The sequence below is a fragment of the Ailuropoda melanoleuca genome, chromosome 6, assembly GCF_002007445.2.
Source record: "Ailuropoda melanoleuca isolate Jingjing chromosome 6, ASM200744v2, whole genome shotgun sequence".
NCBI lineage: Eukaryota > Metazoa > Chordata > Mammalia > Carnivora > Ursidae > Ailuropoda > Ailuropoda melanoleuca.
In genome coordinates, this window is record NC_048223.1 from 91,474,883 (window position 1) to 91,487,585 (window position 12,703).

At 51.8% G+C, this 12,703-nt stretch overlaps 1 protein-coding gene across 3 annotated transcripts in view; it reads left to right on the forward strand.

Moving 5' to 3' along the window:
• CXCL12 (C-X-C motif chemokine ligand 12) overlaps positions 1-12,446 on the forward strand; it is a 17,237-nt gene extending 4,791 nt beyond the window's left edge. For 2 of the 3 annotated variants that reach the window (XM_011234390.3, XM_034662875.1), the window contains exons 2-4: positions 1,437-1,554; positions 3,836-3,922; positions 9,231-12,446. In XM_011234390.3, the coding sequence (XP_011232692.2) occupies positions 1,437-1,554; positions 3,836-3,922; positions 9,231-9,246 (221 nt within the window). In that variant the 3' untranslated portion in view covers positions 9,247-12,446. The other variant, XM_034662876.1, reaches the window with a different exon arrangement.
• The last annotated feature ends 257 nt before the right edge of the window (positions 12,447-12,703 follow it).

Sequence of the window (12,703 nt, forward strand, 5' to 3'; positions counted from 1 at the left end):
CAGCCCCCAGCCGTGGGGTCCCTTTCCCAGGCGATCTGGTTACAGGGCGGTAAGGGCAGTGTAGTAGGAGCTTCCCCTGCAGGGACTGGGTGCCTTGGCTGAAGGCCAGCCCAGCAGACTTTCTGGAGTCCCTTAGGTATACAGTGAAGGCTGCTCCAGGTGCTCTCCAAGACCCTGAGTCTGAGCAGCCTGAAGCCAGGCTTTCTCCTTGCCAGTTTTTAGGGAACCCCGTTTGACCCTAGGGGGCCGGGTGGTCTGCTTTTTCCCTGACTTGGTATGCAGGCCCTGCCATCTCTCAACTGAATGCAGCCTTTAGAAAAATGAAGAAGTCCCTTACTCACGTTTCCTGCAGCTTCCCCAGCTCCCCAGTTCCTGCCCCAAAGTGCAGAACTTCAGGACCAGCAGGAGGCCTCTAGGAGCTCTGTAAACAGGCAAACTTTTTTTTTTTTTTTAATGTCTGGACTGAATATTCTCAGACATACATTTAATCCCTGATGAAAGGATCCACAAATTCAAATAATTTGGGGTATTAAGTAGGGCTTGGATAAAATCTGCCAAAACAAAAAAAAAAAACAAAAAAAACCCCAACAACCCGCGAAGACCCCAGCCCCCCAAGGCTTGCAATTCTAGACTGAGAGGGTGAGTGGTAGGTTCCGCAGGAGCCCTTTGCTTATTTAAACTAATGAGTGTCAATTATGGCATTTTGCAAATTGGTGAATTGGCAAACAAAGAGGTAATATAACCCAGGAGGCTGTGGCATCCCTGCACAATGAAAGCCACATTTGACTCCGGCCCTGATAATCTCCCTGCCTTCAGGGCAGTGCTGGGGAGAAGGTGGGCCCTTGGCCTGCCCTCCCCGGACTCCCAGGTAGGAAGCCTGCCAGGATTCTTTTGTGGTTGCCTGGGTTTAAGGTGAATGTGGGGGGAGAAGATTTCACGAGGGGGCGGGCAGCATTCCCCTGGGGAACTACAGTGGCTCCTGGGACAAGAGAGAGCCTGGAGCCTCCTGCTTCCCTCTCCTCCTTCCCTGAGTAAGGAGGGCTTTCTTAGTGGGCTCTAGGGGAATTTATTTTGCAGACATTAACTGGGAACCCCAGTACCTTGGACTGAAACAGTTCTCTCCTGGGATTAATATATTTTATCATGAGATGCCTGAGCGAGGGGCTTCTTCTTCTAATTCCCCAGTCTCCTAGGGTCCAGCTCTCTGCAGCTCCATTTGCCCTCTGCCCTGTGGAAGCTGGGCCTTCCCCCTCCCCCAGAGCTCACTGTGCTGCCCAAGAGCTCCTAGCAAGGGTGCCCCCGTGACTCGTCCCACGGCTCTTGAACCTCAGCGTCCTTCCACCGCCTTACCCCTCAGCCGTGGACCCAGACACACGTGTATCCCCAAGGTCCGGCAGGATCATCACAAACTGCCCCGTTCTCACTTCCTCTTCTAGGAAAGCCGGTCAGCCTGAGCTACAGATGTCCTTGTCGATTCTTCGAGAGCCACGTTGCCAGAGCCAACGTCAAGCACCTCAAAATCCTCAACACTCCGAACTGTGCCCTTCAGATCGTGTAAGTCTGAACACCATCTTCAGGGGCATTGCGTCGGGGGCTGAGTAGCCCCTAACTCAAAACTTGTAAAAGCTAGAGAGTGGACACATGCCGGGCGGCCAGCCTTCACCTTGGCATAATTAGAGGCAGCTGTGATTACCAGGAGGCCTTTGGGTATGCCACCAGGCAGGAGTTTCAAAAGCCACTCTTACCCTAGGCGCCCTGCTGTGCTCCTAGTTCTTGCCTCTTTTTCCCCCAAATTTCCTCCTTTCGCCCAGGGCCCAGGAGACAGCAGAATACAGTGGGTTGCCTGCAGACCAGAGAAACAGAGTTTCTGCTGCAGTCCCGTAAATTAGCCAACCCTCTGCCGGTCGCTGTGGTCTGTCCTGCCAGTTTCCAGGCCTCGGGTGTTCTAAATCCATCCTTTATCACACAGCAGCATCTCACAAGATCCCAATTCAGGTTAAGTGGTCTCTAACCATTGGGCAAAACTCAGACTTTTCAGCTCACTTAACTGCTTTGTCTCAAGCACAGCACAGAGTTTTTGTTTCTGCTGGTGTTTGATGGCAACTGCTGATGTTTGATGTCATTCCTGTGGGAAAGGAGACAAATGCAAATTACACCTAGAGAACACATGAAAACCCCTCGCCTGGGGGGCAGGAGGCTGGGTGAGGTTCAGCAGGAGAGCCTCACACAGCTGCCTGGCCCTCGCGTGCTCGAGTGCACCCGAGCTTGCCTCCAGCGAGTGCGGTCAGTGTCTAGACGCAGGGGTGCTGAGGCCCAGGGTGTCTTGTAGGGAGCTCACCTCCTGAAAAGTCCCAGCGCTGAGAATGGGGTGAGGCCACAGCGGTGGGAATGAAAGTGGCAAGGGGAAGCCTTTGCTCCCCAATACCAAGTGGTCTGAAGTTCGATTTTTTTTTTTAAGATTTTATTTATTTATTTATTTGACAGAGAGAGAGACAGCCAGCGAGAGAGGGAACACAAGCAGGGGGGTGGGAGAGGAAGAAGCAGGCTCACAGCAGAGGAGGCTGATGTGGGGCTCGATCCCATAACGCCGGGATCACGCCCTGAGCCGAAGGCAGACGCTCAACCACTGTGCCACCCAGGCGCCCCTGAAGTTCGATTTTATCTTTTTTTTTTTTTTTTTTTTGCTACCCTGGGCTGCCTTGAATGTGTTTGTCACTTACAGGATGTTGTAGGCCACTGGAACATGGATTTTTTTTCATGGACTTTGCTTACAGTAAAATACTCTCTCTCCTTTGAGAGGTATCTTATCAGATATTGAATTTAGCTCCATAGACCTCTTTGCAGTTCAGATTATGCTGGGGCCCTTGCGAGGAATGCCCTTGAAGTGAAGGAAGCCAGATGTAATTTGTGGGTCTGGGCAGACACAGAATCACACCCTCCCTCTGTGCATGTCAGTCACTTCGCTCAGACTCCCGTGGGTGTCCCCAAGCCACTGTGCTGGCCTGAGTTGTCCTCACACACCCATGAGTGGCTGGGCTGGGAGTCCTCAGGCTGCTGGAGGTTACTGGTACCCAGGGCTTTATGGAGGGGGACCAGGAGATAAGTCCAGTCTGCCACCAGGAGGTGTCGGGTGGGGAAGGTGTGAGTGGAGCCGAGAAGTGGGAGGAAGGTGCCGTGTGACTTTTTGAAAAACAAATGCAACCATGGAACATTCAGTGAACTTGTAAAATCTCCTTGGAAACCACTTTCTGGCAAATTACCTGCACGGTCCCTCCCTCACACCCTGTCACCTCTCTTCCCCAGACTTTCGCAGTACCTCTTTTCGAATCTCCTACTTCCAGGCTTGCTCTTAAGTCTGTCTCCCATGTACTTTCAAGATGATCCATCCAAATAAAAATCTGCCTTTGTCCCTCTCCGGCGCAAGTCCCCATAATCGTGCAGAGAAAGTCCCACTCTTCTGCCCTGACATCTGGCCACGTGCTTCTCAGGCAGCCCACCTTCCTCCACATCCTCAGGGCACTTACCCCTTTGATGCCTTTGCTCTTGCTCCCCTACCCCCACTTGCCCAGGGCTTCCACATCCGTCAAAGGCCAACTCAGATGTTCCCTGGCGTCCGCTCTCCCTGTCCTCCCCTGTGAAGACACTGCCCCCTCCCCGGATCTCTGCAGTGGGACTGGGTTTCTCCGGCACACCTTGAGTTCCTCCTGAACCCAAGCCTGCCACGTGGGGCCCTGGTGCTCGCGAGGGCCCTGGCGTGGCCCATGAGCCAGTGCCCAGATCATGACAGCGCCTCCTTCCGTTCAGCTGCACACTGTCGCCTCTTCTGTTTTGGCAGGGCAAGGCTGAAGAGCAACAACAGACAAGTGTGCATTGACCCGAAGTTGAAGTGGATCCAGGAGTACCTGGAGAAAGCTTTAAACAAGTAAGCACAACAGCCAAAAAGGACTTGCCGCTAGATCCACTTGAGGAAAGCTAACACCATGTGGCAGATGGAAGGGCGAGGCGTGGGGGAGGAGGGCCCGGATGGGGAGGGCCAGGTGTGCCTGGGGGGTAGCGCACGGACCTGGGAACGGGCTTGAGGTTTGCCCCGCATGTAGACAACCGCATTTATAGCATCTGGTACGATCCTGCAGCTTCTATTCACCCGTGCCCCAGACCCTTGTGCGTTGGCTGTTTTATAACTGGGGTTTTTCTAAGAAATCATGTTGTCCCATCAGCATTTCCCACTGCCAGCTCTCTCCCGATCATCACAATCCTCATCATTCCCCATGATCTTTTTTTAAATCCGTGATTACTTCAAGATCTGTATTTGGTTTGTTTTGGAGCTTTTCTTCCTTGCCCCCGGGGCATCTGGGCACAGTCAGGTGATGGCCAAGCATGGAGCTCAGAAAAGCGTCCTTCCTCCAGACTTGCTGGCTTGGAGGAAGGCTGTGGGCGGCCCCCGCAGGGGGTGCCCCTCCTGGAATGACACCTGCCAGGTGACTCAGATACGGGCCAGTGCTAGGCCAGGGCCACCGCCTCCACCTCCTCTTTTGAGCTCGGTGATTGGATCTGTGGGCTCCACAGAGAAGCTACTGTCACTGGGGACTGTGCTCAGAGACCCTCCCCTGGCCATTCCCAGGCCTCTCCCTGCCTCCAATAGCATGCTTCCCTCTTGCTTCTGCTTCTCATTTCTGTACATGCTCAGTGGGGAGAAGGGTGATTGGCAGGGCACTGCCCTGCAGCCTGCTCCTCCCTTTGCCCTCCTCTCCTGCTCAGGCCCTCTGTGAGAATCTTCTCCGGCGTCTCCAGAGTGGAGCTGGCCCTCTCCTGGGGGGTGGGAGATGATATGTCTCCACCTCCCCTCAAAAGGCCGGTCTTTGCAGAATCAAATGCAATTTTCAATCTGAGGACTTGTTTTGAGGAATTCGGTTTCTGTGATTGCCTCTGAGGCTTCGACAGGCCACGGAGGCTCTGCAAACTCTGAGGTCTCTGAAATCAGAAGCGGACAAAATAAATGAATAAATGAGCCTCTTGCCACTAACCCCTCCTCCTGAAACCACAGCAGGGTTTCAGTTTCCAATCAGAAACGTTGGCAAGGTGACATTTCTATGCATAAATGTGATCCACAGATGGGCCTGGTGGTATTTGTAACTTTTTCCAAGGCATTTTTTATATATTTTTTGTGCACATTTTTTTATGTTTCTTTAGAAAAATGTATTTCAGAATATATTTATAGTCGAACAATTCATATATTGAAGTGGAGCCATATGAATGTCAGTAGGTCACATTTCTCTATTATCTTGAACTACTGGCAATTTGTAAAGAAATATATATGATCTCTAAATGTGATTACAGCTTTTTAATGTTAGCCACAGTGTATTTTTTCACTTGTACTAAAATTGTATCAAATGTGACATTATATGCACTAGCAATAAAATGCTAATTGTTTCATGGTATCAATCTCCTACTGTATGTGGGAATTTATTTACCTGAAGTAAATCCATCAGCTGTTAGACATGGGGCTCAGATACATTTGTGGAGTTGACGAAGGTAAGGTGGCCTGCTGGTCAGGAGCCTTAGATCCCTCCTGCCGACTTCACTTGTGAGCGTGGGCCTTGCTCAGGAGCAGGTTAGAGCTGCAACCCAAGTTTTTGTGCCTTTTTTTTTTTTTAACCCAATGGAAACAGCAGTGCTAGTTTTCTGAAGAATAATATTTGACTCACTAATTTCTCTTCCCCTTCCTCCTCTTCCTTGGTTCTCCTAACATCCCCACGTAATCTCCAGAGACTCAACTCTCATAATATCCAGCTTTCACATTTTCCCATGTAAAACTCCCATAATTCCAGGCCATGGTTAATAGCAAGCTTTCACAGGAACAGGTGGCCTTACCCCATAAATCATTAAATACCATTCAGCTTGAATCATTTCAATGTGACAATCATGAGCCAGTTGCTCTAATCAAAATCTGCTAACCAGCTCTCTTCCTTGCTCTCCAGAACAATCCCAGTCATTCCCAAGGGGTGTCCCCAGGCATCCAGAAAGGAGAAGGTGGGATCAGGCCTGCCTTCTTTCTCCTCTCCTGGATGGCTGCCTGAATGCAAAGCATGATTTGATTTGAAATGCAGGTATTTTTTTAAGCTACAGCAGAGTTCACCTCTGCATTAAGAAGGAAGGAAGCGAGAGGAGATGGGATTGAGGTGAGTTAGAAGGCCAAGAGCAGTCTGGCCCTGGACGTGCCTTCACACCCTTTCAGATGTGAATGCCGTTCCAGGTTGGAAGCCTTAGGCGATAGCTGGACCCAAGGCCAGGCTGGCACATTGGCCATGGCTATAACCAGTTCCCAGATGTTCTGGAAGGCCAGCTAACATTTTTGTTTGAATTGGGGAAAATGTCTGATTTATTTTAATGAAGTAGTGATGGATAGAGCTTTGCCCAGGGGCCTCTAGGCCTAAGACTGAAAACAGAGTTAAGCAGACACCCAGGCCAGTGTTAAAAATTGTGCAGACTGAAACAGACCCCTGTGTATTTCAACATCATTAATGGTTCTACTAATTTTATCTAAGGGGGCGCAGAGAAGAAAAAATGGGGAAAAAAGAAAAGATAGGAAAAAAGAAGCGACAGAAGAAGAGAAAGGCTGCTCAGAAAAGGAAAAACTAGTTATCTGCCACTTCGAGATGGACCGCAGTGCACGCTGCTCTTGTCTCCCCCGGCGCTTTGTAAATTTGCTCTAACCCTCCTCCAGGGCAGACCCCCTGCCTTCTGCGCAGGGGCTGAGACCTCCGTGGAGGGGCAGCGCTCCTGTGGCCACACTGGCTCCTGTATTTATGTGCATTTTCAGGCCCTCCCTGGTCTGCTAAGTTATGAAGAAAGTAGTTGTGCAGAGACTGGGGTTGTGGTCTGGGACGAGGAGACTATGCTCGGGACTCTGTCTAGAGCGGCCCAGGGTCTCTCCAGCATTGCCCTGGGCTGCCGAGCCTCCCACCCTGCCCTCCACTCCCTCTCTCAGAAGGGCCCGTGACCACTCGGGAGCCCACAAGTCTCCACACAGTCACAATCTGCCTTCCTGCTGAGGCCAGGCTGTGGCTGCCTGGCCTGCACAGAGCCATCGCTAGTCCAGCAGTGGGAGCCTCAGCCAGCCAGCAAGGGACACGCGCCTCCTGCCCTCCCCTTGACCGCTGCCAGTGCCACCCGTCACCGCCTTCGTGGGGCAGCTGTGGCCGTGCCTTTTGCAGGTGCTAACGACTCTTTTTCCCAAGGGCCTGCTGCCTCTCCCTCCAATCCTCTGCTGGCTGGGGTGGGGCTTGCCCAGCAGCCCCTCCCTAGGCCCCCAAGGCTGTGAGCTTGGCTTTACCTCTGAGCAGGGGTGGTTTCTGCACACCAGGTGGGGAAAGTGGGTGGGAGCTCCGCATTCCCAGCAAGCAGCTGTGGAAAATACTTCTCAGGGAGCCTCTGGGCGGGGCAATTCACTTTATAGATTCTTTAAACGGGTCCCTTACATGGAGGAACTGTGTGAAGGGCCTATCCCCACCCACCTTCTGCTGGGAGAGGCTCTGTGACCCTGTGTATTAGGTTCCAGGACACAGCTGCCTCAGTCCTCCTCACTCATGGGAAATATCTGCTTAAAGTGAACATGGTGTTCTAGAAAGTTCTAGAACTTTCCTCATACCGCCCACAGATTTGTCTAAGATTTCTTGCCAAGTCTCTCTAATTTGGACCAGAAGGAGGGAGATCACGTGGGAGAGCAAGGCCCTGATCTCAGCAGTACTTTGAAAAAGGACACCTCGAATATCTGGACTGTTCTCCCCATCCTCCTGTCCCTCATAAACACTCACCCTGCACCCCGGGCCCCTGGTCAAAATTCAGTATGTGGATTCAGAAAAATGAAGTGGTTGGAGGACAGAACGGGTGGGATCAGGAGAAGAAAATCCAAGGTCCCTGCCTGTCAGATTCACCTGGAGCACTGTGTTCCCTCATGCCTTAGTGCCCTCCTCTGGGACAGCGGCGTAGAGCATTATGGGTATTCCTTTACTCCATTAGAGAAGTGTCCTGCTAGGGCGCTGCAGCCACAGACCTGTTAGTCCCCATCGCTGTCCCTTTTATCTGGCTGACTCTGGGCCTGCGCCCACCTTGCCAGCCGGGGATAGCAGGCCTGCCCCCCCCGCCCTGCCCCCTCTCTACCCTCCCCGCCTCCGAAGGGGCTGGGGTGTTTGCTGGTCTGCCCAGGGCTGCAGTCCTCTGTGGAAGCCAGCAGCATGCCCGGTCTGGGGGACCTTGGCTGGGGTAGTCCTCCTCTTACAAAAGCACCCCGGAGCTGGTCAGACCTGTGGCCCCATGCTCTCCATTCTTCAGACAGCAGCATCAGCACATCTCTGTGCCTAGAAAGGGGTGGCAGGTCCATTCTGGACGCCATGGAGGGCTACTGGCCATCTAGCAACGGTGGGTCAAGCTATGGCAGCCTTGGGGTGACAGACTGCTTTCTGCAGTGCTCAGGGCAGCACTGCCTCCCACCCCAGCTGGGGGAGCCGGGGCTGCAGGGACCGAGACAGTGGGCCCCACATTAAGAAAAGCAAGCAAGCTCCAGTCCTGTGGGCCTTCACTATCGGACAAGCCAGCGCGGTGCCAGCCCCGCTGAAGACGGGGTCGCGGTGGAGGAGTGAAGAGCCGGCCTCCCTTCCGTTGTGGGTGGAAACTAGGCAGTGCTCCCTCAGCCGCACCAAGTGAACGGTGCAGGGTCCCGGCGCTGCCCGGGACCACCCCTGCCCTGCTGGCCAAGAGACCCCGGGGCCAGTCGGGAGGGCGGGGGGTCGACGGAGGTGGTTGGTGGTGCCAAGGCTTCCGGGGAGCAGGCAGCCTCCCCCGGGCTCGGTGAGAAGCGGGGCCGCCCTCGGGCGGGGGGCTGGCGGCCCTCCGTGTGTGCTGGGCTCCGGCGGGGTGCCCCGCCTGCCCTGTCGTGTGACCCCTGTGCCATGCTATCTGTCCGTGTGCCCTTGTTCATCTGCTGTGCCCCGTGCTGGCTGCGTCCGTCTGTCCTCTCCACTTTCCACCTTCCGTCCGTCCCTCCGCTTCAGCCCCCGCTGCCTCTCCCACCACCCTCTCCCTTCCCAGGGCCTCGGAAGGGAGGCACACGCCGACGACGTGGAAGTCAGGAGTTGGGGGCCCTGCCGCCATGGGGCTGGGCGTCTCAGGCGTGCGGCCTGGCCGCTGTGGGAACCCGCCTTAATGGTGTCTCCCTCTGTTCTTGTTAACAGGAGGTTCAAGCTGTGAGAGGCGCAGGTGGGGTCAGAAGCCTGAGGAAGCCTTACAGTAGGAGCCCGGGTCTGAAAGCAGTCTAGGAAGAGCCCGCAGGGGCTCCCCTGCACCCAGGCAGGGCCCAGTGCATTTCCCAGGGCTTCGTTTTGCACAGTTTGCCTTACTTTCACCATTTGATTATGTAGCAAAATATATGGTGTTTATTCTTCATTTAGTTTGATTATCCAATGTCACTGGTGACAGATAGGAACTTAGACTAAGGCCATTATTTTACTTGCTTTCTTATAATATCTTTCCCATGGAGCCGCTCGCTTGGCCAGAGGTTCCTAAGTGTTGGATTTCCCTGAGCTGTGCAGGCTGGGCCCCCCGACCATCCTGTCCCAGGATGGAGAGCCACCTGGAGGTATCAGAGCCAGTCGGCCTGGCCAAACCCTAGTGAAGGCTTCCCCATGCAGAGAGGGGGGAGAGTTAGGGTTAGAGGGCCAGGCAGGAGCCTCACCCCTCCCCAGAGTGAGAGCTGGAGTCTTCCCCTTTGGTGATAATCCCAGAGCTTCCCGAACTGAGGCAGGCAGGAGTGCGAGGCCAGGGTAGGGGGAGATGCGCCCCTCATCCTGAGTTCTTCTCTACATCCCATCACGTTCTTCTCATCATTCTCTCTCTCATCCATCATCATCATGTGTATCCAAGACTGTCTCCATAACCCCGGAAAAAGACTCTCTCAAGACCAAAGCTTTAATTTAAACTGGGCACCAAGAAGCAAATCAAAATGTCTCGTGTTACCCGGTTCTGAAAACACTGTGCACATCTGTGTCTTGTTCGAAATATTGTCTGTTGTCCAATCATGTGTTCTTGTTCAAAGCCAATGTCCTCCATGCATGCACTGTCAGCTCCTCGTATGCAAAGGCTCAGAGTCGGGAGACATCTTTTGACCAGGTTTCTGGTGGGGGCTGTGAGTCTCTTGGGTGGACACCCTGGGTTTCTCTATTGATCACAAACCCAGGGTGGATCTACAGAGCCCAAGGGAATTCGGTTTGCAGCAGTGTTGACCCGTGAGGACGCCAGCCCTTCATGCTTCCACAGTTGTCGATATCTCAGAAGCATGGAGAGTTTTGTCTCCCTTGCCAGCGCGTGATTGTTTTGGCAATCACATGGAAAGAGTCCTCCACTCTTTTTTGGTTTTTGAAAACCTGATCCACAAAATAATGAGTCCTGGATGTGAAGATTCTTTCCCAGTTAAACTCTAACCTCATCTTTTTCCCCACTTGGCAATCCCATCATCTGCTACCTTGTACAGTGGCCTCTGGACTTGGCTTCCAGAAGTCCAGCAGGGTGTTCCTCTTAGAAAAGGGGATGTTTAGGAAAGTAGGTTAAAACCCTGACATGTAGAGTTGCATTAAACAATTTAAAAATATCACTTTTTGTACAGGTAAACACTTGATGGGGTTTTGCTGTTTGTGCTTTGTTTTACATTTTGTCTCACTAATACTTTGCCCCTTTGGTTAAATAGCCCAGGAAAATTTTTTTAATTAAGAAAGCTGAAAAAAAAAGGGCAAAACTAGAAAATGTATCCACTGAAAGGACACTGTAAATAACATGCAGAAAGTGTATTATAGTAAAATAATCTTGAATTGTAGGTGTTTTTAGATGTAATAATCTTTGGGTTATCAGTAACATTAAGCATTTCCATAAAGATTCCCTTATATACGATCTTCATAGTAGAAAGCTAATCCCTCAGCCAGACAAAAATTTGTATCTTCAAATCAGCTATGTTATATTGAATTATATTGAATAAAATAGAATACAGGGACCTTTATTAGTTATAAGGATTACAGAACTGGTCTCAGGACCCTCTTTTGAAATTAACCTGTCACTGCAGGTCTCCTGAACTATATTATACGTGAAATGATCAAATTTTCAGTGGGACGGGCATTTTCTAAGTAATCCAAGATATTTAAAACGCTCATGGAAAATTTGGACCCCTTCTCCCCGGGAATCCGTGAACCAGAACCATTATTAAATCTGTTACTTCCAGAAAAACATGGCCCTAAATCTTGACTACAGTCAAATAAAGAATCATTCCTTTCTCTCCAATAGAGAGAAAAATAGATCAGAGTAGAAACTGCGCGGAGAGTTATCTGCCTAACAATTGTCCTACTCGCAATCTGCTTCTACCAGAGACTGCCTGGCGAAAGCGAATATGCATTTAAATAGTCTATTTGCAAAGGAAAAGGCTCTCCCAGCCCCCTTTTGCTTTAAAAATACAAGTCAAGTGCATCCGCTGATTAGGGGTCACCCCGCTGCTCCTTCTTGTCCAGTGCTGCTCCCCCTGACCTTCCCTTGGGCTCCTTGTAACTTCCAGGGCAGTGCTCCCCTGCCAGCCTTTGCATCAGGACCCAGGCCGCTGTGGGGCCGGGGTGGGCCGGGGACACGCGGAAGTGCTGCGTGTTTGTATCCGAATGTGCTCCAAGTGTTGTGTGTACTGTTCTTTGTCCAGCGCTGGCCAGGTACTGAGACCCCAGCGAGGAGGCCCAGGAGGGGGACCCTCTGCGTGTGGGCCTGTCCTCCAGAGAAAGGAGGTTCAGCTTGGAGCAGAGGGGCCTGAATAGCAAAAGGTTACAATCCCGCCCCCGCCCCCGCCCGCTTTGTGAAGTCCAGAGAACTTCTAAGCTTTTTCATCGGATCCGATTTGACCTTCCTTTTCTGACCGCTGCCTGATGTTATGGCCATGGGCTCCCCCAACCGGGAGTTTATCACCCCCACCCCCGCCCCGGGCAGCGCACCTTTCTGCAGCCAGATGTCTACTGTGGGGTCCCTGTATACATCCCTCCTGACCCATTCCGAGGGACCCCCATCCCTGGGAAATGCTGTCTAGAAACCGTCAAGTCCCCTAAGCAGACCACTGACATGGCCAAGTTGAAAAAACCTCCCAGGCTACTTGTGTGTCAGTAACCTCGCTGGCTTCTCAGTCTCCGGGCAGTGATGGGTTCAGTGTTAAATGTGAGGAATACTGTATTTTGTGTTGTTTAAATACATCTCCCAGATAATGTGAAAATGGTCCAGGAGAAGGCAGCTTCCTGTATGCGGTGTGCTTTTTTTTTTTTTTTTTAACAAATAACTCCTTTTGAGAAACAACCATTTCTACTTTTAAGTCATATCAATGAAAAGATGTATATGCACTTACAATTTTCCTAATAAAGACATGTATTCAAATGTAACAGCCAACAGTTTGAAATCAGTGTTGCCACTCCGAATTTTCCAAGCTTGGTTTTTCTTCCTCCAACCCAACCCAGGGGTCCTGTAATCCTAGCTGCTCTGGTTAGTGGAAAACAGGCCATTGCAATCACGCTAATCATAAGGGAGAAATCTGGGGGCGTGCTTGCCTCTCCTAGTCAACTGATCCATAGCAGGGGGAAAGGCACTCTCTTTTCTCTGAATGTCCTTGGTTTTGCTGGAATCCCTTCTTAAAGGCAAG